The 24,888-nt window shown below is 36.1% G+C and overlaps 1 protein-coding gene across 3 annotated transcripts in view; it reads left to right on the forward strand.

Moving 5' to 3' along the window:
* The first annotated feature begins 210 nt into the window (after positions 1-210).
* Positions 211-24,888, forward strand: part of LOC148947145 (inactive dipeptidyl peptidase 10-like) — a 225,322-nt gene continuing 200,644 nt past the window's right edge. For 2 of the 3 annotated variants that reach the window (XM_089097283.1, XM_089097282.1), the window contains exon 1: positions 211-438. In XM_089097283.1, the coding sequence (XP_088953409.1) occupies positions 346-438 (93 nt within the window). In that variant the 5' untranslated portion in view covers positions 211-345. Of the gene's footprint in view, positions 439-17,967; positions 18,081-24,888 lie in introns of those variants that run through there. The other variant, XM_089097284.1, reaches the window with a different exon arrangement.

Here is a 24,888-nt window from a genome sequence, read left to right on the forward strand (position 1 = left end):
TTTTTGTCTTATTCCAATTCCCACTACAATGCCCCCGTAGGTTTATCTCCTCTGTTAAATTTCCCTTCATAATTTAGTTCTTTATTGTCAAAAGAATTTCCATCCCCCTATTTTGGCACTGCTACGAGTTTCACTTTTAAAAAGGTTTCCAAGAGAGCGTGTATTCCAGCGGTATTTATAATATGAAGTGGTTTGTATAAACATCTTAAGTGCCACAACAAAATGGGACGGTGATTTCAATGTGCACAATAGACTGGAAACATTTCCCGTGACAAATTCTTCTGCGTCTTAATGTGGATTTTCTGGAAAAAGTTTTGACTGCTAAGCCTGTAAGAATAGGCCAAGATGCATGCTAATATCAACCTCGAAAAAAATGAGTGGCGTGTCAGCCCTGATGAAACGGTTCAAGTATTAAACGCCAAAGAAAGGAAACTTCAGGTAATTTCCGAGCATTTGTACTCAGCATTGTATCCGAAGGGGGGGTGGAGGAATACTCGATTTCAACCCTCATCCCTCCTGAAATTTTTGCCGGACTCGTAAAAAAGTAAGAAAAAACATATAAACAGACTTTTGTAGCTTTTTCATAGTTCTTTTTGTATACCCCCCCCTCGAACAAAAATACTAGATAGGACCTTGCTAACACTGCTAAACTGGATTAGTCATTGATACACCCTAGTGGGAATGAAGTATGCCGAATGGCCACAAGAGTGGCACGATGGTAAAACAAAAATATATAGATGTACTATATTTAAGTGTATGGTGATCACGTTGACTATTAAACCCTTTTTGAGTGACCATAAAGATTGTGTCACGGGAAAATGGGGTTTTCTGCCACCAAACCAAGATTTTGAAATAAGCAGGATCAAGTTGCTATCGATGGAAAATTCTGAGATTTAATAGTCCCAAAAAAATATATTTTATGTTTCCCAGTTGCAGAGGAAGTCACACTGCATGACAGCATTGTTGCACTAAACTAAATATATTCATTTATTTTTTAATAAATTATGTTTAGTGATTGTTAATTGCGCGTCAACTAATGGTTACCAACAAACTGCTAACTCTCCCGAAAGGGATAGAAAGGTAATTAGAGCTAATATATGATTTCCTTTCATTTAGATCAAGCCTCAATAATTGTGCCACGGGGTAATATATTCCTTTTTATTGCAGAAGAATGTTACTGACATTTATTTCAAAGCTTCGCTTAAGTAAACTGATTGGCTTCCTTTTTCATGAAATTATATACATGTATTTGTAAGGGTGCATCAGCTGCTATTATGAAGGAGGTGTGGCCAGGGGCGTCCCAAGACTCATTTAATTGAGGGGGGGGGGTGATATTCGTAAAGTTTACCGAATTGCTACCTGATTTATGCCGAATTTTCTGCAGAAATCAAGAATTTTTCTAAATTTCGGGCAATTTTACAAAATTTCTGCCAAAATTTTCGCCTTCGGTGAAACTTTTACCGAATGCCAATAACGTTGAAGGGGAGGCACACCCCTCCCCGCCCCCTCGGGACGCCCCTGGGTGTGGTAGTTCGTTTTTTAAGCGGGGTGGGGGGGGACGGATGCTTCAGAAAGTGGATTTCAATGTCAAATAGCCTAACTCTCACTAAGCCTCCGGATAAGTATAGAATGAGTTCCGGGGAAGGGGACTTGAAACCGATATTTAATCCCTCTTGTCTCCCAAGAATATATTTTGTCTGCGACTTTATTATTGTCACGGGGTAGAGGTGGCTAGGTAATCGTGCCCCTCCCATTGCTGCAATCTTTGTCAATGCAGCATAGATAGTACATTCATATGCCTACCGGCAAAAAGGTGGAAAAGGTGAGCCGAGCCACAATCGGTCGCATCAGGAAATTCCTGGAGGGGGGCAAATGCTACTAGGAACGTTTTCAGTAATTTTAGATGGAATATTTCTCTTTTTCTATCCACATACAATATTTTTATGTATTTAAACATGTGTATATAATGTATTTAAGCATTAGAAACCCTATTGCTGGCATTGGGATAGCTTCAGATCAAAATTAAAATCAAGTAGTTTGATAATTAAAATCTAAGTATTTGCGGGCATCAAGTAGCTAATTGCAGAAAAAGCCAAGACAGATACTCCGGGTGAGAGGCAAATATGGCATAAGCCCTTTTTAGTATTGTATAAAAATGATGTCATTTTACTTGTTAATTGATAAGTTTATCATCCATCCATACATACATCATTCCTGTGGCAGCACTAAGGTAGATAGTCATAGGACTAAGGGATGAAAGATCGGATTGATTTTGGGTTGACGCGTGACGGACAATGTCCACTGGACTTGTATGCAAAATAGGGGACTGAATTTTCTTGGACTTAGAGGCGAACACGTGACCTAAGCCCGAAAGGTCTGGCTGCGTTTAGTCTCAGGTAGAATACAGTGTCATAGGATTGAAGCATGGCCAACAAATCCCCTGGACTTGTGGGTGAACAGCGAGACCTATAAGTAAGTATGACTCTGTTATTGGACAAATACTTGTGTGTTAGCTTTTGGAAAGGCACCCTCGCCTAAAGTCTCAGGCAGGTTGACCAAGAATTCAAAATTGACACAGGTTCGCTAGATTGCCAGGAATGATAGGCAAACAAGGCACGCCCGCCTATAGTCTCAGGCAAGTTGACCAAGTATTTAAAATTAAGACAGGACCGTTAAGTTGCCTGGAATGATACGCAAACAAGCGTCCAAAGCCTGATAGGGGGGGGGCAGCTACCTAGAGTGTCAGGCAAATGACCCAGTTCAAAAGCTCAGACAGTTGCGCTACCAAAAAACTATTTCAATATTGGTTCGCGAACAAGTTGCCTGGAATAGTAAGTCAAACAAGCATCCAAGACCAAATTGGGCACATCCGCATAGAGTGTCAGGCGAGTGACACAATTTACAAACTCAGACATACTCAGACATACACTAACAAAAACTTAATTCAATATTAGTTGACCAACAAGACGCCTGAAATTGCAAGGCGAAAATGTTCGTCAAAAGCCTCAAAGGACCTGTCTGCCTAGGCCTAGGCCTAGAAGCAACCATAAGCTAAGACTGTTGCGCTACCATGCTATTGATTAAACATTGGTTGACCTGCCTGAATTGGTTGAAGTTGCCTGAATTTGTAAGGCAAAAACCATCCAATGCTCAATAGAGGGGTCCGCCTTCCTAGACTGTCAGGCGAATGACCCAATTCACAAGCTCAGACAGCTGTGCTAACGAAGAAGATCAAAAGTTACACAGATTTTCCACCCATATGAGCAATAATACCCCTTTGCATCTACCCTAGGTTCTGTAGTAAATATACTATTATAGACTCACACAACCAAACTACTGTTCATCGCAAATTTTGACAACATATTCAAATTCTGTCGCAAATTTTAATTGCAATCCAACATTTTAGTTCTTAAACAGAAAAACTAAAAAAGCTGGGTGGTACTTATCAATTTACAGTTATTGATATGTTCAGTTTACCAGCAAGAAACCTGAGTTTAAGGGGATGATACCCTAACTATATTTTGGTTAGGCCTGGCCATGATTTGAAAAATAATCAGAAATTTAATCAAAAAGCAAAATAAGTCTTATCAACTGAAATTAAGGGGCAACCTTAAAATTTAAAAAGAACATATAATATTCCTTAAATGAAGGAGGCGGGGCTATCCCCTCCTCAACTCCTCGCTCCCTTCCCTAAAGCTTGACTTTTTGTCCAAATGTCTTAAGAACATTTTTTGAGACACAGTAGCCATTGAATTGGTAGAAGAAGCTTTTTTTATACATTAAAAAATTTTAGCGTAATGAGCGAGGAGTTCGGAAGGTGGCAGATCCCCTTATATATGGAATAATTTCAGTTTGTCTTAAGTTTAAAGCTGCTCCTTACTTTCAGTTTATTATTTTGTTTTAATTCAATTTAATTTCAGGAAACTGTATTCTTTTATGAACACAAAAATTATTTTAACGCAGAAAAAAACTATCAATATATCAAAGCTCCGTTTTTGATGGATAGCATGGCATTGAAACGATTTTTTTGAAAAATAATCCAAAAAATATGTCAACCAAAGCAAGAGTAAGCAAAAATGAAAATTAAAAAGTTAAAAAAAACTCACAAAACAATAGCCTACTTATGAAAAGTAAGATAGGAACTGCTAGAATTCAGTTTTAGTGAGGGATGCCGCATTGTTGGGGCATTATTTGACCAGTATCCATATTCTTGAATTTTGTTTTCAAAAGCTGATATATTTAAAACCTTCAGACCCTGTAATTATAATATGTAAAACATTTTCAAAGTAGTTCGTTCAAACTAAAGCATTGAAACCAAAATTAAGAAAATCAAATAAGAATTTATATTGCTAGACCTTATTGAGAAAGGCTGTAAATGTTGAATGAATATTTTTTCTTCAATTTTGAATACAATAAATCAATATATTTGACGATTTTATACTTCATAATTATAAAAATATAAAGTTTTTTCAAAGTAAACTACTAGATTAATACAATCACTCATGGTAAAAAATAATAATAATAACCCAAAGACACGCATCCGTTCAGAAAAGCAAAATTAAATATTTCTCTTTATAGGGGCTTCAGACGTCAGCAAATGATTGCTCGGACATACATGTGTTTAATGGCGTTTTTTTTTTTTTATCGAAATTGCCCTCTTTTTAGGTTTATATCCTCCTCTTTCCATAACAATGTGAGCTTTCTTTATGAACTAATAACTTCTGCTGTTCTGGACGTCTCAACTTAATATCCTTAGCTGCTACTGAGATTTTGTAGATACATCATTTTGATACCTTGGATACACATAGCCTCTTTGGATTTCGTCGAGTATCTACCTCAACATTCCCCGAAAATTTCAATTGAATACCCAAAGCTGTTCCTGAGATATTGCAGCTATGCTCTTTTGACCATCTGGATGCAGATAGTGTCTTTTGATTTACTACAACACTCCATCAATGAGTATTTTTGTTACATTTTTACGAGTCGGGCAAAAGTTTCGGGGGGAGAAAGAGAAAACTACATAATTCCCCCTGGACATGACCCCACATCATGGACATGTAAATCATGATTCCAAGCCTGGGAATGGGAAAACCAAATAGAATAAAAGAGATTAAAATCCATAGCTATTTTCTGCCAAATATTGACAATTTACCAATATTACCAAAGATGATTTTATAGCTTGTATCTTGTGTTTTATTTCTTTAGTTTCTATGTGTTTATCTTTTGGAATCCATTTTATGATCGACTTGCTAATTTACTTAATTTGCCCAAGAGTCACTTTGTATGGCACCGCGTTCCAGAGAATCGGTTTCCAATTATGGTAATCTTAGGTAAAATGTAGGTGGCCATAAACATTAAACAAGTAAGTACCATACTAGAGCAAGAGAACAATGAAATCGATAGATGAAGCAATGCATTTTAACAAGGCGAAAATTTCAGTTCAAAGATAACTCCTATAGCGATTGTGATATTATTTTCAGAATTACACTGTTATATAGTTTATTTCACATGTTACCATCCTTGGCAAAAAAATACGTTCTTCTAAGACTAAAAGGCATATTCCCTTATAGCTGGCATCTGTCTAGAGTAATTTTCCTGTCTTGAATCTGCGTGTTTCCTTTCTCCAATTGCATAAACTAACAAAAGCAAGTCTATATGCTCTTATATACTACATACACTATCTGCAATATCTCAGGAACAGCTTTGGGTTTTAAATTGAAACTTTCTGGGAATGCGAATTTCATTCGATTGAAAGTTGGAATTTCTAGTGCCCTTTTTTACAGTTAAAGTGATTGGAGGACTCAATTAGAAATTATTATTGGGAAAGGGGGGCATGTTTAATCCTGGGTCCTCAAAACGGCTAAGAGTATGAAGGTCAAACCTTCAGTGAACGTTGAGCGGGATGTTGGACAAAATAAAAAATACTAAGTGTAGCCAGGATGTCAAAAAGGTGCATCTACGATATCCCAGAAACGGCTGCGGGTATTTGGTTGAAATTATTACTGAGTGTTTAAGAGGAATTAAAACTAAATTAAAAAACGGTATCGGCGTCCAGGTTGATAAACGGGCGTATTTGCAATATCTCAAAAATAGTAAGGGTGTTATGTTGAAACTTTCAGTACGTGCTGAGGGAGAGGTTGAAATAAAAAAAAAACAACAACATTATGTGTATTCTCGCTGTCAAACCGGCTTTTCTAAAATATAACAAAACGCTTACGGCTTTCTGTTGAAAACTTTCAGGGAATGTTGAGAGGGATTTCGGTCTAAATTAAAAGACACAATATCCAGGGTGTCAAAAGGACGTATCTGTAAAATATCAATGACACCTAAGGGTATTAAGTTGCAACTTCTAAGTTATGTTGAGGAAGGTGGTGAGTTCAATTAGAATACACTATCTTCTTTTAAATTGTCAAAAGAGTGCACCAACAATATCTCAAGAAGAGATAAGCTCATAAATTAACACTTTCAGAGAATGTTTGAAGTGTGTTGAATTAAATCAAAAGACACTCTCTGCATCCAGGTGGTCAAAACAGCAATACTGCAATATCTCAGGAACAGCTTTGGGTATTAAATTGAGATTTTCAGGGAATATTGAGGGGGATGTTTGACTAAGCCCAAAGAGGCTGTGTGCATCCAAGATATTAAAACGGTACTATCTGCAAAATCTCAGGAACAGCCAAGGGTATTAAGTTGAAACTTCCAGAACATTAAAAGTTATTAGTTCTTTAGAAAGCTTATATAATAATGGAAAGAGAAGGAAATAAACCTAAAAAGGGGGCAATCTTTATAAAAAATGCCAACAAATGTGTTTTTTAAATTTTTTTGGAAACCTTTCTCCTGAAAAAATACCCCCCTCCTGAAATTAACCCTGTTGTTTGGCATAGTCGAAAGGCCAAATAAATATGCCTTTGGAGGTAACAGGACCCCCACAGCCCCGGGGGAAAGGTATTTAAGTTACATTTGCCTATTATTTAGGTTTAGTATTTGTTATTGGGAGGTATGCATACTATTTTCGGGGGGGGGGGGATTTTCTACTGGTAGGATTTTCCACGGGGATAATTTTTCATGGGGAGGAAAGTTTCCAGGAAAAGAATTTATCAGGGAAAAAATTCTTTTTAAGTTTTGCTTTCTCATTGCCTACTCAATTTTATGCATGGAAATGTTAAATAAATGAAACCCAAAACGAGCAGAAATTAATATAAGTTGGGCTCAAAACTCCTATGCCTTCCCAAGCCCAGAACAAAATTTGCACTTTACTGAAAAAAACATAAATGTTTTTACTTTTATAACTTTAATAAATCAAATAATATTAACATTTTGATTACTAAATATCAGTATATGTATATTAAACTGACACTGCACATTCATTTGTATTTTTTCAGTAAAGTGCAAATGTAGTTCCGGCCTTGGGAAGGCGTAGGGGGTTTTGAGCCCTACTTATGTTAATTTCTGCTCGTTTTGAGGTTGACTCGGTTATAAAACTTATCACAGTAGTACTTAAAACAAATCGAGTTTTAAAAGAGCTTGGATATTTGTATCTGCAGAAATAAAAAGTTCTACAATTGGTTTAAAAAAATACATCGAAGATTTAAGCCAATCAATTTAAAGCACGCTTTTCAAGCAGTTCGTGGTAACGAACTTTAAGCAAGGAGCGACTCGACTCAATAGCAACCGATACTCTAAAAAAAGGAAATCAGCTTGTTATGCTGATTCCAAATACGATTAAGTTTAGTTCTACCTATCAAAAGTTACGAATTTGAGAAAATTTGCCTGATTTTTGAAATAGGGAGAACACCCCCTAAAAGTCAAGGAATCTTGATAAAATCACACCATCAGATTTAGCGTACCTAAGAATCCTATTGTTGAAGTTCCAAGCTCCTATATACAAAGTGCGGAATTTTGTTATTTTTGCCAGAAGACAAATCACGGATGCGTGTTCACTTATTTTTTTTTTAGGGTTTGATCGTATTAAAATAGTGGTCATAGAACATCAGTAGAGGGCGCATTCGAATGGAAATCAAAAGTTCTAGCAGAAATTTTTAAGTGGCAAAAAAGATTGGAGGGCAACTGACCCCCTTCCCACGTCCATTTATTTGCCTAAGTTGCTTGATCAAAATTTTGAGATAGCCATTTTGTTCAGTATAGTTTACGGATCAAATAAATGTGTTTTTAGGGGTAAAATGACACCCCACAGTCCGCGGGAAGAGGCCAGTAAGTTATGAAAATTACCCATTGTTTACGTATAATATTTGCTATTGGGGTGTGTACAGACATTTTTCGGGGGGGGGGATTTTGTGCAGATTGGGTGGATTTCCCTTGGGATAATCTTCCTTGGGGAAGGAAATTTCTACGGAAAGGGAATTTTCCAGCGAAAATTTTACACTGGGGGGATTTGACAGAAATCCAATGCGAAACACTTTTAATGGTTTTAAATTCTTTTTGCCAAATCAATTTTGGATGTGGAGATGTTCCGGAAGAAATATCCGGGGTCTATTTTCCGTAAGGGGGAATTTCCCGAGTGATCGAGAAACCGATTAGAGATTAATGTCTTTTTCAAATTAGAGTATGTTATGGATGATTTTTCAGGCTGAATCGGTCGCAATAAATTTTATGGGGAGGGGGCATTTTCAGCGAGGAGGGGACTGTCTTGAGGGAACTTGACGGAGGGTGGTATATTTTTACGTTAAACTAAATTTTCACGGAGGAGTTTCCCCTGAGGGGGGGGGGGGGTAGATTTCATAGAAGGTGAGCCAAATTTACCTTCATTATTTGAAAAACGAACAGGAATTATTAACTGAAAGTAAGGAGCAACATTAATACTCAAAACAATCAGAAATTATTCCATAAATGAAGGGTTGCTTCCTCCTTATCCCTTGCTCTTTATGCTGGAGTTTGAATGTTTGTTACAATTTTTTAAGAACGGCTACTGAAAAACAGGGCCGCATTAAATATAAAAATAGCCGATCCTACTATGTATGAATAGATGAAACCTAAAATAACAAAGTTAAAACGAGCAGTATATTGCTCGTTTTAACTTTCTTTCCTTGAAAGGAGAGAAAGCGAACAGAAATTAGTATATCGAGTAAATGTAACTTAAAACTAGAAGAAATTAAAATGAATAATCGCATTAAATATAAAATATTTAAAGCTTTTTTTACAATAGCAGAGAGCGACGTGGATCTTTGAAATAAACATATATTATCCCATTTGTGGGTGGAACTGCCGCCTTTCCCGCAATAATCGCTTTTTAAAGATAAGTCAGACTGCTTTATCTTAATGTTTCAACAATACGATAGATAAAAGAGCAACGGCACTAATACACTTCCCCATCTAAAAACGAGCAATGCGAGCAATGCGATAGTTAGTTTAAAATTATCACGCATTTCTTCTTCTTCTTCTTCTTCTTCTTCTTCTTCTTGTTCGATTGTTCGAGACACCAATAGATACTCTCCATGTAATTCAAGGCACTGTGGCAACTGAGATCGAACTTGGAGTTCAGTATTATCAAGCAGAAATCAATACTACTACGGCATCATAGAGCTTATGGTTAGCTTCTTAAATAGGGAACTTAATGCTGTATTTCTTTAAGCACCATTTTTTTTCTTCAAATATTTTAAAAGAAACTTATTAAATTTCACCTTTACAATTACCTATTGGGTATATTTTTTGCACTCTATAATAATTCCGAAAGTATATATCGAGCATCAATCTCAAGAGCAGTGGCAGAGTGAAGATATACTACTCATTTACTAGATAATTTTTTGTCCTTTTTAAACTTCAACATTTTTCTTGACTTTGCATCAACAATGTGCATCCAGGGTGTCAAAAGGACGTATCTGCAAAATATCAATGACGCCTAAGGGTATTAAGTTGCAACTTCTTAGTTATGTTCAGGAAGGTGGCGAGTTCAATCAGAATACACTATCTTTATCCAAATTGTTAAATGAGTGCAGCAACAATATCTCAGGAAGAGCTAAGCTTATAAATTGACACTTTCAGAGAATGTTTGTGGGGTGTTGAACTAAATCAAAAGACACCATTTGCATCCAGGTGGTCAAAAGAGCAATACTATAATATCTCATGAACAGCTTTGGGTATTAAATTGAAATTTTCAGGTAGTATTGAGGGGGGTGTTTGACTAAATCCAAAGACGCTGTGTGCATCCAAGATATCAAAATGGTGTATCTGCAAAATCTCAGGAATAGCCAAGGGTATTAAGTTAAAACTTCCAGAACGTCAGAAGTTTTTAGTTCATAAGAAAGCTCACATGATTATGTAAAGAGAAGAAAATAAACCTAAAAAGGGGGCAATCTCCATAAAACACGCCACCAAATATGTTTTTTAAATTATTTTTTTTGGAAAGCTCTCTCCTGAAAAAATACCCCCCCCCACCGCGAGCAAAAATCTTGGATATGCCCTTGCATCCCGGGAAATTGTTTGTTTAACCCATTTAAGAAGTTTATCCAGGTTTTGGAGATTAGGAACAGAACTGGAAGGATATATTCATACTAAAAACATTGGATATGATAAATTACTGATTAAACACCCCGTAGGAAAATCACACCTTCAGTGTTGCGCAATCAAAAATTATTTTTCGAGGAATTTTTCATACAAACCTTAATAGTTACAATTTAAATTAAAAAGTTAGCTTAAATTTAAAACTTAATCAAACAGTTTGTGGTAACGAACTGTAAGTAAGGAGCGACCCGGCTCAATAGTAACTAAAACTCTAAAAAACAGAATTTTGATATTAATAGATATACCAAAAGATTTGAAGTATTATGCTGATTTTAAATATATAAGATTCATTAAGTTCATTCTTAACCATGATAGGTTAGGAGGCTGAGGAAATTTGCCTGATTTTTGAAAAAAGGGGAGAAAAACCTAAAAACCCCATAGAATCTTTATGAAAATTGCACCATCAGATACCCCACACTCTCTAGGGAGAGACCTGTAAGTTATGAAAATTACCCATTGTTTACGTATAGTATTTGCTATTGGGAAGTGTAAAGACGTTTTTTTTGGGGGGGGGGGGTGGGGTGGATTTTGTACTTTGGATGGATTTACGTTGGGAAGATCTTTCTTGGGGAAGGAAATTTCCGGGGGATGGGAATTTTCCTGTGAAAATTTTATACTGGGGGATTTGACATAAATCCAATGCGAAATCCTTTTAATGGTTTTAAATTCTATTTGCCAAATCAATTTTGGATGTGGAGATGTTCCGGAGGAAATATCCGGGGTCTATTTTCCACCAGTTTTGATTTCTGGAAAAAAAAATTTATACGAAAGGGGGAACTTCCCGAGTGATCGAAAAACCGATTAGAGATTAATGCCTATTTCAAATTAGACTATGCTATGAAGGGTTTTTCAGGCTGAATCGTCTGCAAGAAATTTTATGGGGAAGGGCAATTTTCAGCGAGGATGGGACTGTCTTGAGGGAACTTAAAGGAGGGTGGTATAATTTTATTATTAAATTTATTAAATTATTAAATTATTAAATTTTCACAGAGGAGTTTCCCGTGAGGGTGGGGGAGGGGTATATTTCATAGAAGGTGAGCCAAATTTACCTTCATTATTTGAAAAACGAACAGAAATTAAATAAAAAAAAATTTAAACTGAAAGTAGGGAGCAACATTAATACTCAAACCGAACAGAAATTATTCCGCATATGAAGAGTTGCTTCCTCCTCAATACCTTGCTCTTTATGCTAGAGTATGGCTGTTCCAATTCTTTAAGAACGGCTACTGAAAAACAGGGCCGCATTAAATATAAAAATAGCCGATCCTACTATGTATTAAATAAAAAAAAACAAGTTTTTTTTAACTGAAATGGAGCAACATTAAAACCTAAAACGAACAGAAATTATTTCGTATATGAAAACTTGCTTCCTCTTCAATACCTTGCTCTTTAGGGTAGAGTATAACTGTTTATCCCAATTTTTTAAGAACGACTACTGAAAAACAGCATTAAATATAAAAATAGCCGATCCTATTATGTATTAAATAAAAAAAACAAGTTTTTTTTTAACTTAAAGTAATGAGCAACATTAAAACTTAAAACGAACAGACATTATTCCGTATATGAAAGGGGCTGTCACCTCCTCAACACCTCGCTCTTTACGCTAAAGTTTTTTATTGTTTTAAAAAATAGTGTTGTGAGAAAGAGTCTAATTTTAGCGTAAAGAGCAAGGTGTTGAGGAGGGGACAGCTGCCCAATTTTGCCCATTGAGCTTAGCCCAATGTTTACATATAGTATTGGTTATTGGGAACTATACAGAAGTTTTCAGGGGGGATTTTTTCGGTATTTTTTTTGGGGGGGGGGGAGGAGTCTGTGTTTACGTGGGAGGATCTTTCCATGAGGAGAGTTTTCATGGGGGAAGGGACATTGCTATGAAGGAGGCGCCGGATTTCCCAACATTATTTAAAAAACAGTCAGAAATTAAATAAAAAAAAACATTTCCACTGAAAGTAAGGAGCAACATAAAAAGATAAAACAAACAGAATTTTTTACGCATATGATTGAGTTCGTCCTCTAGTCACTACCTCGGTTTTTACGCTAAAGTTTTTTTTTTTTGTACTTTCATTAGAGCTATTTATGCTAATTAACTGCCTTTGTGATTAAGGGGTTACTTTTAAAAAATTGGAACAAAATTTGAACTTTAGCGTAAAGAGCAAGGTATTGACTAGGGGGCGAGCTCCCGAATATACGTAATAAAAACATACGAATATGGAAGTTCGTTACGTAAGTTAATTTGTATGTTACGTCACAACAAAATTTCGAGAAAGCCATTTAGCCAAAAAAAGTATAATTAATATGCAAATTTCGTTTTAATTATTCATGTACGGTTCAATTCAAAACCTTTCAGAAATTAAATAAAATAAAACAATTTTTTTTTTTTAACTGAAAGTAAGGAGCGACATTAAAACTTTAGTGAAAGAGCAAGGCGTTGAGGAGGGGACAACCCCTTTAATATACGTAGTAATTTCTGTTCGTGTTAATTGAATGTCACTCCTTACTTTCAGCTGAAAAAACTTGTTTTTTTTATTTAATTAAATAAAAAAAAACTTTTTCCACAAAATAAGTTTTTCAAAGAAAAGTAAAGAACTCAATTAAACAAAAAATGAGCCAAAATAATATCTAATAATCTACCAAGCGTGAAACTACCACAAATCAGCATCGATAAATAAATGAAACCCAAAACGAACAGAAATTACAATAAATAACCGAGTCAAACTCAAAATGAGCAGAAATCAAAATAAGTCGGGCTCAAAACCCCTATGCCTTCCCAAGGCCAGAACATAATTTGCACTTTACTGGAAAAAATATTTTTTTTTTACTTTTGTAACTTTAATAAATCAAATAATATTAACATTTTGATTACTAAGTATCAGTATTTGTATATTAAACTGAAAATGCACATTCATTTGTATTTTGTTCAGTAAAGTGCAAATTATGTTCTGGTCTTGGAAAGGCATAGAAGTTTTGAGCCCAACTTATGTTAATTTCTGCTCGTTTTGAGTTTGACTCGGTTATTTATTGTACTTTCTGTTCGTTTTAGGTTTCATTTATTTATCGATGCTGATTTGTGGTAGTTTCACTCTTGGTAAATTATTTTATTTTAGTTTGGCTCATCTTTTGTTTAATGGAATTATTTACTGTTCTTTGAAAAACTTATTTTGTGGAAAAAGTTTTTTTTTAATTAACTTCTGTTCGTTTTATGTTGACATAGTCTTTTCAGGGAAAAAGAAAATAATACTTAAATCTTTTCGTTTTTTTTAAGAATTTATAGTTTAGTTTGCTATTTGTATAATGGAGAAAAATTCTCAGCAATTTTTAACAACATACACCCTTTTAAAAATCTGGACACAAATAGTACTCTTTAATTTAGTTTCATACCTCCTCTAGATGACCTGAAATGGAAAACTTGATACCATTCGCAAAAAAATCTGTTTACTTTCTTTGATAGCTTGGATACACTTACGCTATTTTGATTTGGTTAAATTTAAAGTGCAGAAGTAGCCTCAAAGGTTTGAACATAATATCCTCAGTCTTTCTTGGGATACTAGTGAGATGCCGTATTGGGAATTAGCATTAACACAGTGCATTTTGATTTAATCTTATGGCCACATATATTTTTTAAACATAAAGGGAAATAGGAGGGTGGGCGTGGGAGGGGGATTAGTCTCCCTCCAATCACTTTCGACTATTAAAAACGGCATCAGCCCTTTCTATTTTCAATCGAATGAGCCCTTTTCGAAGTTCCTACAACAACTCCTTCGATACAAAGTGCCCTGGTCTAAACAACAACAATAACAAAATAATACATTATATCCACATCGATCTTTACTATAAAATGTCAAACCTTCCAATCACTTTCGACTATTAAAAAGGGCACTAGGCCTTTCGATTTCCAATCGAATGAGCCCTTTCTGAATTTCTACGACAACACTTTCTATAAATACCTAATATAAATATCCCCAGGGCATAAATTGCAAACCTTACCCTAAGGACTGTGAGGGCGGTTGTCATCCTCTAAGACCTAATTTCCAGAACTTTCAACTACGTTAAACAAAATGGCTGTCTCAAAATTTTGATTGGATGTGTCTGGAAAAATTGTGTGCGTTAGAGGAGCGTTAGTCACTCTCCAATCACTTTCAACTATTAAAAAAGGCACTAGCCCTTTCAATTTCCAATCAAATGAGCCCTTTTGAAGTTTCTACAACAACGCTTTCAATACCTTATATGCCCGCAGGGCATAACTTACAACCCTTGCCCTGAGGGCTGGGGGTGGATGTCATCCTCAAAGACCTAGTTTCCAGAACTTTCTGCAATGCTGAACAAAATTGCTATCTGAAAATTTTGATTGGATGTGTTTGGGGGAATCGTGGGCGTGAGAGGAGGGTTTGTTACTCTCCAATTACTTTCAACTATTAAAAGGGGCACTATCCCTCTCAAATTCAAATTGAATGAGCCCCTTTTGAAGTTTTTACGACAACTCTATCAATAAAAACCCTATATGCCCCCCAGGGCATAATTTAGAACCTTTGCCCTGGGGGTTCTGGGAGGTAAAAAAAGGGCAATTTCAATTTCCAATAAAATGAGCCCCTTTTGAAATTTCTACAACAACTTTCTATATAAACCTTATATACCCCAAGGGCATAACTTACAACCCTTGCACTGAGGACTCTGAGGGGGTTATCATCCAAAATGACCTAATTTCGAGAACTTTTGACTACGTTGAACAAAATGGATATCTCAAAATTTTGATTGGATGGGTTTGGGGAAATGGTGGGCTTGATAGGGGGGTTAGTTGCCCTTCAATGACTTTCGACTTGTAAAAGGGCACTTGCCCTTTCAATTTCCAATTGAATGAGCCCTTTTTGAAGTTCCTACAACATCACTTTTTATAAAAACCTTATATGCCCCCAGGGCATAACTGACGTCCCTTGCCCTGAGAGCTGTGGGGGTGGAGGGGTTGTCATCGTTAAAGACCTAATCTCCAAAACTATCATTTACGTTGAATAGAATGTATATCTAAAAATTTTGATTGGGTGTGTTTGGGGAAATGGTGGGCTTGATAGGGGGTTAGTTGCCTTTCAATGACTTTCGACTATTAAAAGGGCACTAGCCCTTTTAATTTCCAATCGAACGAGCCCTTTTTGAAGTTTTTACAGCATCACTTTTTATAAAAACCTTATATGCCCCCAGGGCATAACTTTCGACCCTTGCCCTTAGAGCTGTGGGGGTGGAGGGGTTGTCATCGTTAAAGACCTATTCTCCAAAACTTTCATTTACGTTGAATAAAATAGATATCTAAAAATTTTGATTGGGTGTGTTTGGGGAAAACGTGGGCGGGACAGGGGGGTTAGTTACCCTTAAATCACTTTCGAGACTATTAAAAAGGGCACTAGCCCTTTGGATTTCCAATTGAATGAACCTTTTTTCAAGTTTCTACGAAAAAATTTCAATAAAACTTGTATGCCCCCTGGAAATAACTTAAAAACCTTACCCTGAAGACTGTGGGGGAGCGTCCTAATCAAAGGTATAATTTCCTGAACTTCAAACTGCGTGGAACAAAATGGCTATCTCAAAATTTTGATTGGATATTTTTGGGCAAATGGTAGGCATGGAAGTGGTGTTAGTTGCTTTCCAATTACTTTTGACTATTAAAAAGGGCACTAGCCATTTAAATTTCCAATCGAATGAGCCATTTTTGAAGTTTCTACGACAACGCGTTCTAGAAAAACCTTATATGCACCAAGGTCATAACTTACAATCTATGCCCTGAGGGCTTTTGGGGGGAGGGGGGTGGTTGTCATCCTCAAAGATCAAATTTTCAAAACTTTGAACTACGTTGAACAAAATGGCTATCTTAAAATTTTGATTGCATGTGTTTGTGGAAAAGGTGGGCGTGAGAGGAGGATTAGCAGCCCTCCAGCCACTTTCTACTATTAAAAAGGGCATTAGCCCTTTGAATTTCCGATCGAATGAACCTTTTTTGAAGTTTCTACGACAACGCTCTCTATAAAAACCTTATATGCCCCCAGGGCATAACTTACAACCCTTGCCCTGAGGGCTCTGAGGGAGTGTCCTCCTCAAAAACATAATTTCTATCTGGAAATAAACTACGTTGAACAAAATTGCTATCTAAAGATTTTGATTGGATGTTTTTGTGGAAAAGGTGGGAGTAAGAGGGGGGCTAGTTGCCCTCAAATCACTTTCGACTATTAAAAAGGACACTACACTTTTAAATTTCCAATCGAATGAGCCCTTTTTCAAATTACTACGACAAAGATTTCAATAACAACTTATATGCGCCCGGGGCATAATTTATAACCCTTGTCCTGAAGACTGTGGGGGGGGGGGGAGCGCCCTGCGGACAGCTATAATTTCCTGAACTTTAAACTGCGCGGAACTATCTCAAAATTTTGATTGGATGTGTTTGGAGAAATGTTGGGCGTGGAAGGGGTGTTAGTTGCCTTCCAATCACTTTCGGCTATTAAAAAGGCACTAGCCATTTCAATTTCTAATCGAATGAGCCCTTTTTGAAGTTTCTACAACAACGTGTTCTATGGAAACCATATATGCCCCAGTGAATAACTTACAACTCTTGCTCTGAGGGCTGTGGGGGGGGGGGTGTCATTCTAAAAGACCTAATTTACATAACTATCAACTAAGTTTAACAAAATGGATATCTTAAAATTTTTATTGGATGTGTTTGGGGACAAGGTGGGCGTGAGAGGGGGTTTAGTTACTCTCCAATCACTTTGGATTATTGAAAAGAGCACTCTCCCTTTGAATTTCCAATTGAATGAACCCTTTTTGAAGTTTCTACGACAACTTCTTCGATAAGAAGTGCCATGGTCTAAAGAAAAAAAAAGTTGCCCTCCAATCACTTTCGACTATTTAAAAGGGCACTAGCCACTCCAATTTCCAGTCGAATGAGCCCTTTTCAAAGTTTTTACGACAACTCCTTCGATACGAAGTGCCCTCGTCTAAGACCAAGAAAAAAAAAACAATACATTGTGCCAGCATCGTTCTTTACTTAGGCAGTGCTATTGGCCTATTGCACTGCCTATGATTATCAAGCAGACATAAATACTACTATGGCACGATAGAGCTTATCATCAGCTTCTAAAATACAGAACTTAATGCTGTATTTCTTTAAGCACCATATTTTTTTTTCTTTAAATATTTTAGAAGAAACTTAGTAAATTTGACCCTTACAATTGCCTACTGGGTATATTTTCATGTAAATATTGATTGAAATAAGATAAATGTTTTATGCCATTTTATAACGACAATAAAACTTGATTCTAAACTTCTTCTTAGATATGAAGAAAAGAAAATGCAAGCTTTCTTTATGTGGCACCAACTCAGCTTGGAACTATTTCTTGCAATTTGACAAAAAATAATTGATTTTCAAAATGTAGTTGTCAAGTAGGAACACCCACAAAAATTAGTGAAAAGAAGTAGATGCAATTTTAGTGAATCATAATATTTATGTGTAATACAATATTTCCAAAAGACAAAAATCATCAGCAATTTGGAGTTCTACGAATGAACTTGAGAATGCTATGGTAATTTTTACTCGCTTAGCTTTGTGAAAATGATGTTGCTTTTCGGCAATTTGTCTGTTTGTTTATTCTGCCATTTGAAATATGTTTGATTAAAAAAAAGAAGAAAATTACGTATGGCCTGTGACTTGAGTTGAACAGTACTGAACCAGATTTAATTGAGTAAACATACTGTGAGCGACTTGACCTGTGTTCACCTTTGGTGCCAAGCTAATTGGTATTGAAATAGACTGATACAAGTGGATTATATAGAATTTTTGGATATATACATTATGGAATCTTTGGAACATTATTTCAACTAAATTTATCACTGAGGTTCTTACCTTACATAAGGATAAGTTGCTTTTACTTTTGTCCTCTGCTTAATAGAAAATGCCTGCATTTAAAGAGTTTGATATTGCGTTAGCCAACTTCAAAAATTATCCTCCTTGGACAGTAAAGATACTAAAAGTGTCCAAGGATGACAAAGGAAAGCCATCATATTTGGTATTTTGCTATGAAACACATGATGAATACAGACTTGTTGAAACCAATTTGTCAGAATATAATCCAAACGTTAGCCAAACTTCAACAAAACATACTGCAGGTGTATAGGCTGTATTTGAGGAATTGAAAAATTCACCCGATATTTATAAATCCCTTCCCAATAAATATAATGCGTTAAGAACTAAAGAATCTAACGCAGGAGAATGTGCTTTGTTGATGGATAAAATCACTTCTACGGAACTTGACCTAGAAAAAACTAAGCGAGAATTAATTCAAAATATAACTAAAAAGGTTAATGAAAGGTTGTCGGATGCTCATTCATTCCGGCAGTCATCCCATGACATTATTTGTCAAATATATGACGTGATTACTCTTGATTACCAACCAAAATTTGAAAAAATCGAACAGTTGCTGAAAACTCTTGGAAACCAATTGATAAATCAAGAAGAAGAAATGAGGAAGATTGAGGTGAAACTAGATGCATTTGAATAAGAAGTGCTGCTTGATTTGCTAATTTTGCACGGTGTTAAGCAGCAGCTGAGATCTGACATCCAATCAACAATCCTGCAAGTTTTCGTAACCAAAATGAACTTGACTGAAATAAATGTTGCCCAAATTAGGAATATCTAACAGATTCAAAATATTTCCCGCTTTAACCGATGCCTCCCTAAACGACAAAGTCCCTCCTGTTTTAGTTAAATTTGTGAATAGTGATATAGCCTGGAAAGTCTTCAAAGCAAAAGCCAGGTTAGCTTCAAAGTGGAATTTTACTATCGGAAGCATTGACAAAGAGGCGACGTAAGATGCTAAATGCCGCAAAGGACAAATTTGGCAATAGAAATGTTTGGACTGATCATGGGCAAATTTTGGCAAAGCCTAACGGTGAAAGTGTCACTAGAAAATTCGCACTCTAGCAGACTATGTCAAAAATAAGTTTTTTTCTTCTAAGTGATATTTTTGAGATATGTTTAGCATCTCGCCATTCATACATTCAGTACATTTTATTTATTTTTGGTTTATTTTTTTTCTTTGTGTGTATCTGTCAAAGAATTTCCTTTGTTCCAATTAACTTCAATGAAATTTATTAATTTGAATAACTATTCTTTTTTGTTAATCGCCTGTTCTCACAAATCATTGCGTCAGTTTGGGATTGTAATCCTTTGTTATCTTAAAAATGATTTTGCTTGTATTGGTCTCATGGGTACATTAATGCAGAGGAGCTTAAGCGTTATACTTAATTTTTTTAATTTCAGGAACTGTGTGGTAAGATTAATGATTTAAGGAAGTCACTATGAAATTATTATTATCAACTTTTTCAATAATATAAAATGTAAATATCTCTTACTTATTGATATGATTGTTATGATTTTTTTTGTTCGTTTATAGCTTCTTAGTCATTCTTTTATTTATTTTATTTTTGTGTGTGTTGTGGTGCAGGTTTTGATACACCATCTCCATTAGTTGTAGGAATGTTTCTAAATCAGGTTCTAAATCAGGATGTTTACTCCCTTGATGGGCATTTACATCAATTGCAAAGTAACCCATTAGATGTTTTGAGTATTGTTAATAATTATGTTGACCAAAATAAGAGAAATTCCGTAAAAATTTCCCAATCAATTACTAGTAAGCATGTTTCCGATTTAAAGTGGGTTAATAGACGAGATAATCATTGGTCGCTGCTTCAACTCAATATTCAGGGTCTATGTTCATCGATTGATCAGTTGAGGCAGATAGTGTTTGGTGGGCGACCCGATGTTATCGGATTATGTGAGACTTTCCTTAATTTTAGTAATGAAATGCTTTTAGATATACCCGGTTACAAAATGGAGCGACTAAATTGCAGAAGGGTGGCGAAGGGTGGTCTAGTAATGTATATTTTTGATGTTCTTCTTTATTCTGTTCGAAGCGATCTGTCAAGGAATAACAAAGGGGTTTTAGAATCCCAGTTTATTGATATCAAATTATAAAAATAAGATTTTGATACTTGGTAATGTTAAGAGATCTCCGAGTGGATCCGTCCCTTCTTTTCGTCAGGTCCTTGATGAGGTCTTGGATTTAATTTGCAGACGTTCATGTGAACTTGTAATAATGGGAGACTTTAAATTAAATCTAATTGATATGGCGTCCTCTACTACGGTGGATTTTCTCTCAGATATGCTCACTGCTGGGGTTCTACCAACAACCTGTATACCGACACGTGTAACTGATACGTCAGCGTCTTAAATTGATAACATTTTTTCGTCCCTTAATTTGGTTCAGAATTCTGTTGTAGTGAGTGATATTTCAGACCATGTTCCTGTACTTTCCAGTTTCAACCTTGAAAAAATGTTGAATAGGGACACTCTAGAATCTGCTTCAGCTTCTTTTAGGTTTGGTCTGAATGAATTAATCCGCCTTATATATCATTTATCTGAGAAAACATGGAATATTTTTGTGAGGATAAATGATTTTTGTTCAAAGTTTGATTCATTTTATGAGCCAGTGAAAGAGTCTATTTTTGACGCATGTGCTGTGTCCCCCTCTACTTCAAGGTCAAAAAGATCTATTCCTCTTAACCCATGGATGACCCAGGCCTTCTAAAGAGTTGGAGAAGAAAAAATTATCTTTGGAAAGCTATTAAGTCAGCAAAGCCATCTTTGAATGCTGCACGTCTTCAGCAATTCAAACTCCACAGGAATGTTTTTAATTCTTTGTGCCGGAAGGCCAAATTCATCTATCATTCTAAGAAATTCTCGGATTGTGGGAAGGATATTCGGAAAAATTGGCATGTGATCAATTCCGTCCTCAAACGTTGTTCTCCGGCTCTTTCTATCCCTCCAAGTCTTGTAGTTGGTGATGTGGTTGTTGAGGGTATTCCATCTGTTCAAGAAGCATTTACATCATATTTTGCCAATATTGGGAAAACCACTGCTTCTTCACTCAGGTCTTCACAGTCACAACCAGATTACAAATTTTATCTTGGTCCACCTTGTCTTAAATCGATGTTTCTGCTTCTGAGGTTGAAGTAGCCAGGATTGTAAATAGCTTGAAAAGTTCTTCGTCGTCTGGTCCAGACTGTATTCCAACTATGGTAGTTAAGTTCATTCTTCCTTCAATTATTTCTCCACTGACGAAGCTTATAAATCTTTCATTTGAAAAGGGGATTTTCCCCAGCTCTCCTAAGCGAGCTAGAGTAATTGTTTTATGTAAAGGTGGACAAAGAAATGATCCAGCCAATTATCGACCTATATCTTTGCTGTCTGTTTTTAGCAAAATTTTTGAAAAGACCATGCTTTCCCGTCTACTTGATTTTCTAGAGGCTAAAAGATTTTTTCATGATTTTCAGTTTGGCTTTCGAGCTAAACATTCTGCGGAGCATGCTTGTGCAACCCTTTGAAACTTTCTCCACACCGTGCTAGACTCTGGTTTGATTCTTGCTGCTATATTCCTAGATGTCCGTAAGGCTTTTGATTCTTTAACTCACGAGGTTCTGCTGTATAAGCTATCACACAATGGTGTAAGAGGACAGGCTCATGCTTGGTTTGATTCCTATTTGTCAGGTAGAACTGTCTCCGTAGATTCTCTTTCCCACTTTTCGTCTGAATTTGAGTTTGGTGTTCCTCAAGGCTCAGTTCTTGGACCGTTTCTATTTTTGATTTATGCTAATGACTTCAGAGTTGCGGGTAAGAAACAAGAACCTACAGTTTGCTATCGCCTATGTCATCCTGAATCTTTCAATGCTAAAAAAAAAGAATCCATCGCTTTCGCAAGATGTGGACACTCTCTTTGCTTTCGCTGATGACAGTATCATTAGTACTGTAGTAGGAACTGAGTCTGAGATACTTCCCAAATTAGTTGACCTTTTTGAGAGAATCGTTCTTTGGTTCGATGCAAATTGCCCTGCCCTAAATGTTACTAAGTCAAGTTTTTTAAATGTTTCCCGTATTTATCTGGCGTGCCCTGAGTTAACTAATATCTAGCTTTCAAGGGGCTCTCTCAGTAGACCTAAGGATCGGTAAGTCCGATTTCTGGGTATTCTTCTCGATGAAGATCTTTCATTCAAGGCATCATATTGGACTAATTAATATGAAGATCTCAAGGAGTCTTGGAATTTTGAGGAAGCTAAAACATATTTTTCCTGAATCAGTTTTAAAAATTCTGTTCCATTGCTTAGTTCAGTCCTAGGTCTCTTATTGCCCTACAATGTGGATGTCAACTTTCTCTTCTTTTTTGAAACCACTTTCTAAGTTATATGATAAGGCAAGAAGGTTTATACAGGAAACAAATTGTTTTACAACTAATCCAACTAGTCCATTACTTTTTTGCAGTCTTTCTACATTCTTTGTGCGCGTCATTCACTTTTCATCAACTTCATGGTAATGTTCACACAGCCCTTCAAACTTTCCCTTCTTTCGTCACTGATAGGTCTACGAATCATCATCGCAATTCAAAAAATATTAACATTTTATTTACTCCATCGGTGAGGTCTGACTTTAATCCATTAACTGCTTTTCTTACCGTTTGGAATAGCCTACCTGAGTCAGCTCAAGAATGTCACTCGTTTGGTAGTTTCAAACAAATTTTGAGAAATTTTTTAATGTCTTGATGTTTTATGTTTATAATTTTGTTTTATTATTTATTATTTTTTATTGGGAAGGGGGGGTTGGAGGGACGGTTGACCCTAGCCAAGGTTAGAAATGATTGTTGCGAGGGGTTTTGAGTTTGTCTAATATTTCTTGTGGCTTGGTTTCAACTATATATTTGGAATTTTGTTTAACTCATTGGATAATCCTATTTCTTCTTTTTTTATTTCTTTTTTATGGTAGGGGGAGGGGTATCTTAAAATCCCTTATTGTTTGGGTCTTTTAAATATTGTTTTTTTTTCTTTGTTTTGTTTTATGTGTGTGTAAAATAAAAAAAAAATCGCGCTCGACTGAGCGGTGGGAACCATTATTTCTAGAGAGTAACCTACTCTAATGCATTTTTAAAAATTGTTTCTGGTTCTTTATAAGTAAAAAATAAAAATCAAAAACAGCAAAAAAGCAGAAGAAGCATAAAAAAAAAGAAAAAAAAGAGGACTTGAGAAGTTGTCTTATTTCTCTTTCGGAAAAAATGCATTTCCCAAACAAGCCGTCTTTAGCTTTCTTAGTAGATGCTACATAATGTTATGTATACCGCTGTAAAATAAATAAATCTAGCCAAGTCTAAATATCTAAATTTTCACTGTGTTGCTTGTGAATCTCACCTTGTCTTATGTAGTACCTAGTAAATTCTACTCCGAATTTATCATAGGCAGCGCAATAGCGCTGCCTAAGTATAGATCGATGTTGGCACAATGTATTATTTTTTTTTCTTGGTCTTAGACCAGGGCACTCCGTATTGAAGGAGTTGTCGTAGAAACTTCGAAAAGAGCTCATTTGATTGGAAATCAGAGTGACTAGTGCTCTTTTAATAGTCGAAAGTGATTGGAGGACAAATAGCCCCCGCCACGCCTATCATTCCCCCAAACACATCCAATAAAAATTTTGAGATAGCCATTTTGTTCAACGTAGTTAATTTCCAGATTGAAAATATGTTTTTGAGGAGGTCACTCCCCCACAACCCTAAGGGCAGAAGTTTTAAGCTATGCCCTGGGGGCATATAAGAACGATGTCGGCAAATGTATTATTTATTATTTTGTTGCTTTAGACCAGGGCACTTCCTATCGAAGAAGTTGTCGTAGAAACTTCGAAAAGGGTTCATTCAATTGGCAATTGGAGTGGCTTCTGCCCTTCTTAATAGTCGAAAGGGATTGGAAGGCAACTAACACCCCTTCTACGCCCACCATTTCCCAAAACACATCCAATCAAAATTTTGAGATAGCCATTTGGTTCAGCGTAAATGATTTCCAGATAGAAAACATGCATTTGAGGTGGTCACTCCCCCTCAACCCTCAGAGCAAGGGTTTTAAGTTATGCCCTGGGGGCATTTAAGAACTATGTTGGCAAAATGTATTATTCATTTTTTTTATCTTTAGATCAGGGCACATCGTATCGAAGAAGTCGTCGTAGAAACTTCGAAAAGGGCTCATCCAATTGGAAATCGGAGTGGCTTGTGCCCTTTTTAATAGTCGAAAGTGAACGGAAGGAAACTAACACCCCTTCCACGCCCACCATTTCCCGGAACACATTCAATCAAAATTTTGAGATAGCAATTTTGTTCAGCGTAGTTGATTTCCAGATAGAAATTATTTTTTTTGAGGAGGACACTCCACCACAGCCCTCAGGGCAAGTGTTGTAAGTTACGCCCTGGGGGCATATAAGGCTTTTATAGAAAGTGTTGTCGTAGAAACTTCAAAAAAGTATCA

This window comes from Artemia sp. Qi Xiang Cuo, chromosome 11 (genome assembly GCF_049724085.1).
Source record: "Artemia sp. Qi Xiang Cuo chromosome 11, ASM4972408v1, whole genome shotgun sequence".
Lineage (NCBI taxonomy): Eukaryota > Metazoa > Arthropoda > Branchiopoda > Anostraca > Artemiidae > Artemia > Artemia sp. Qi Xiang Cuo.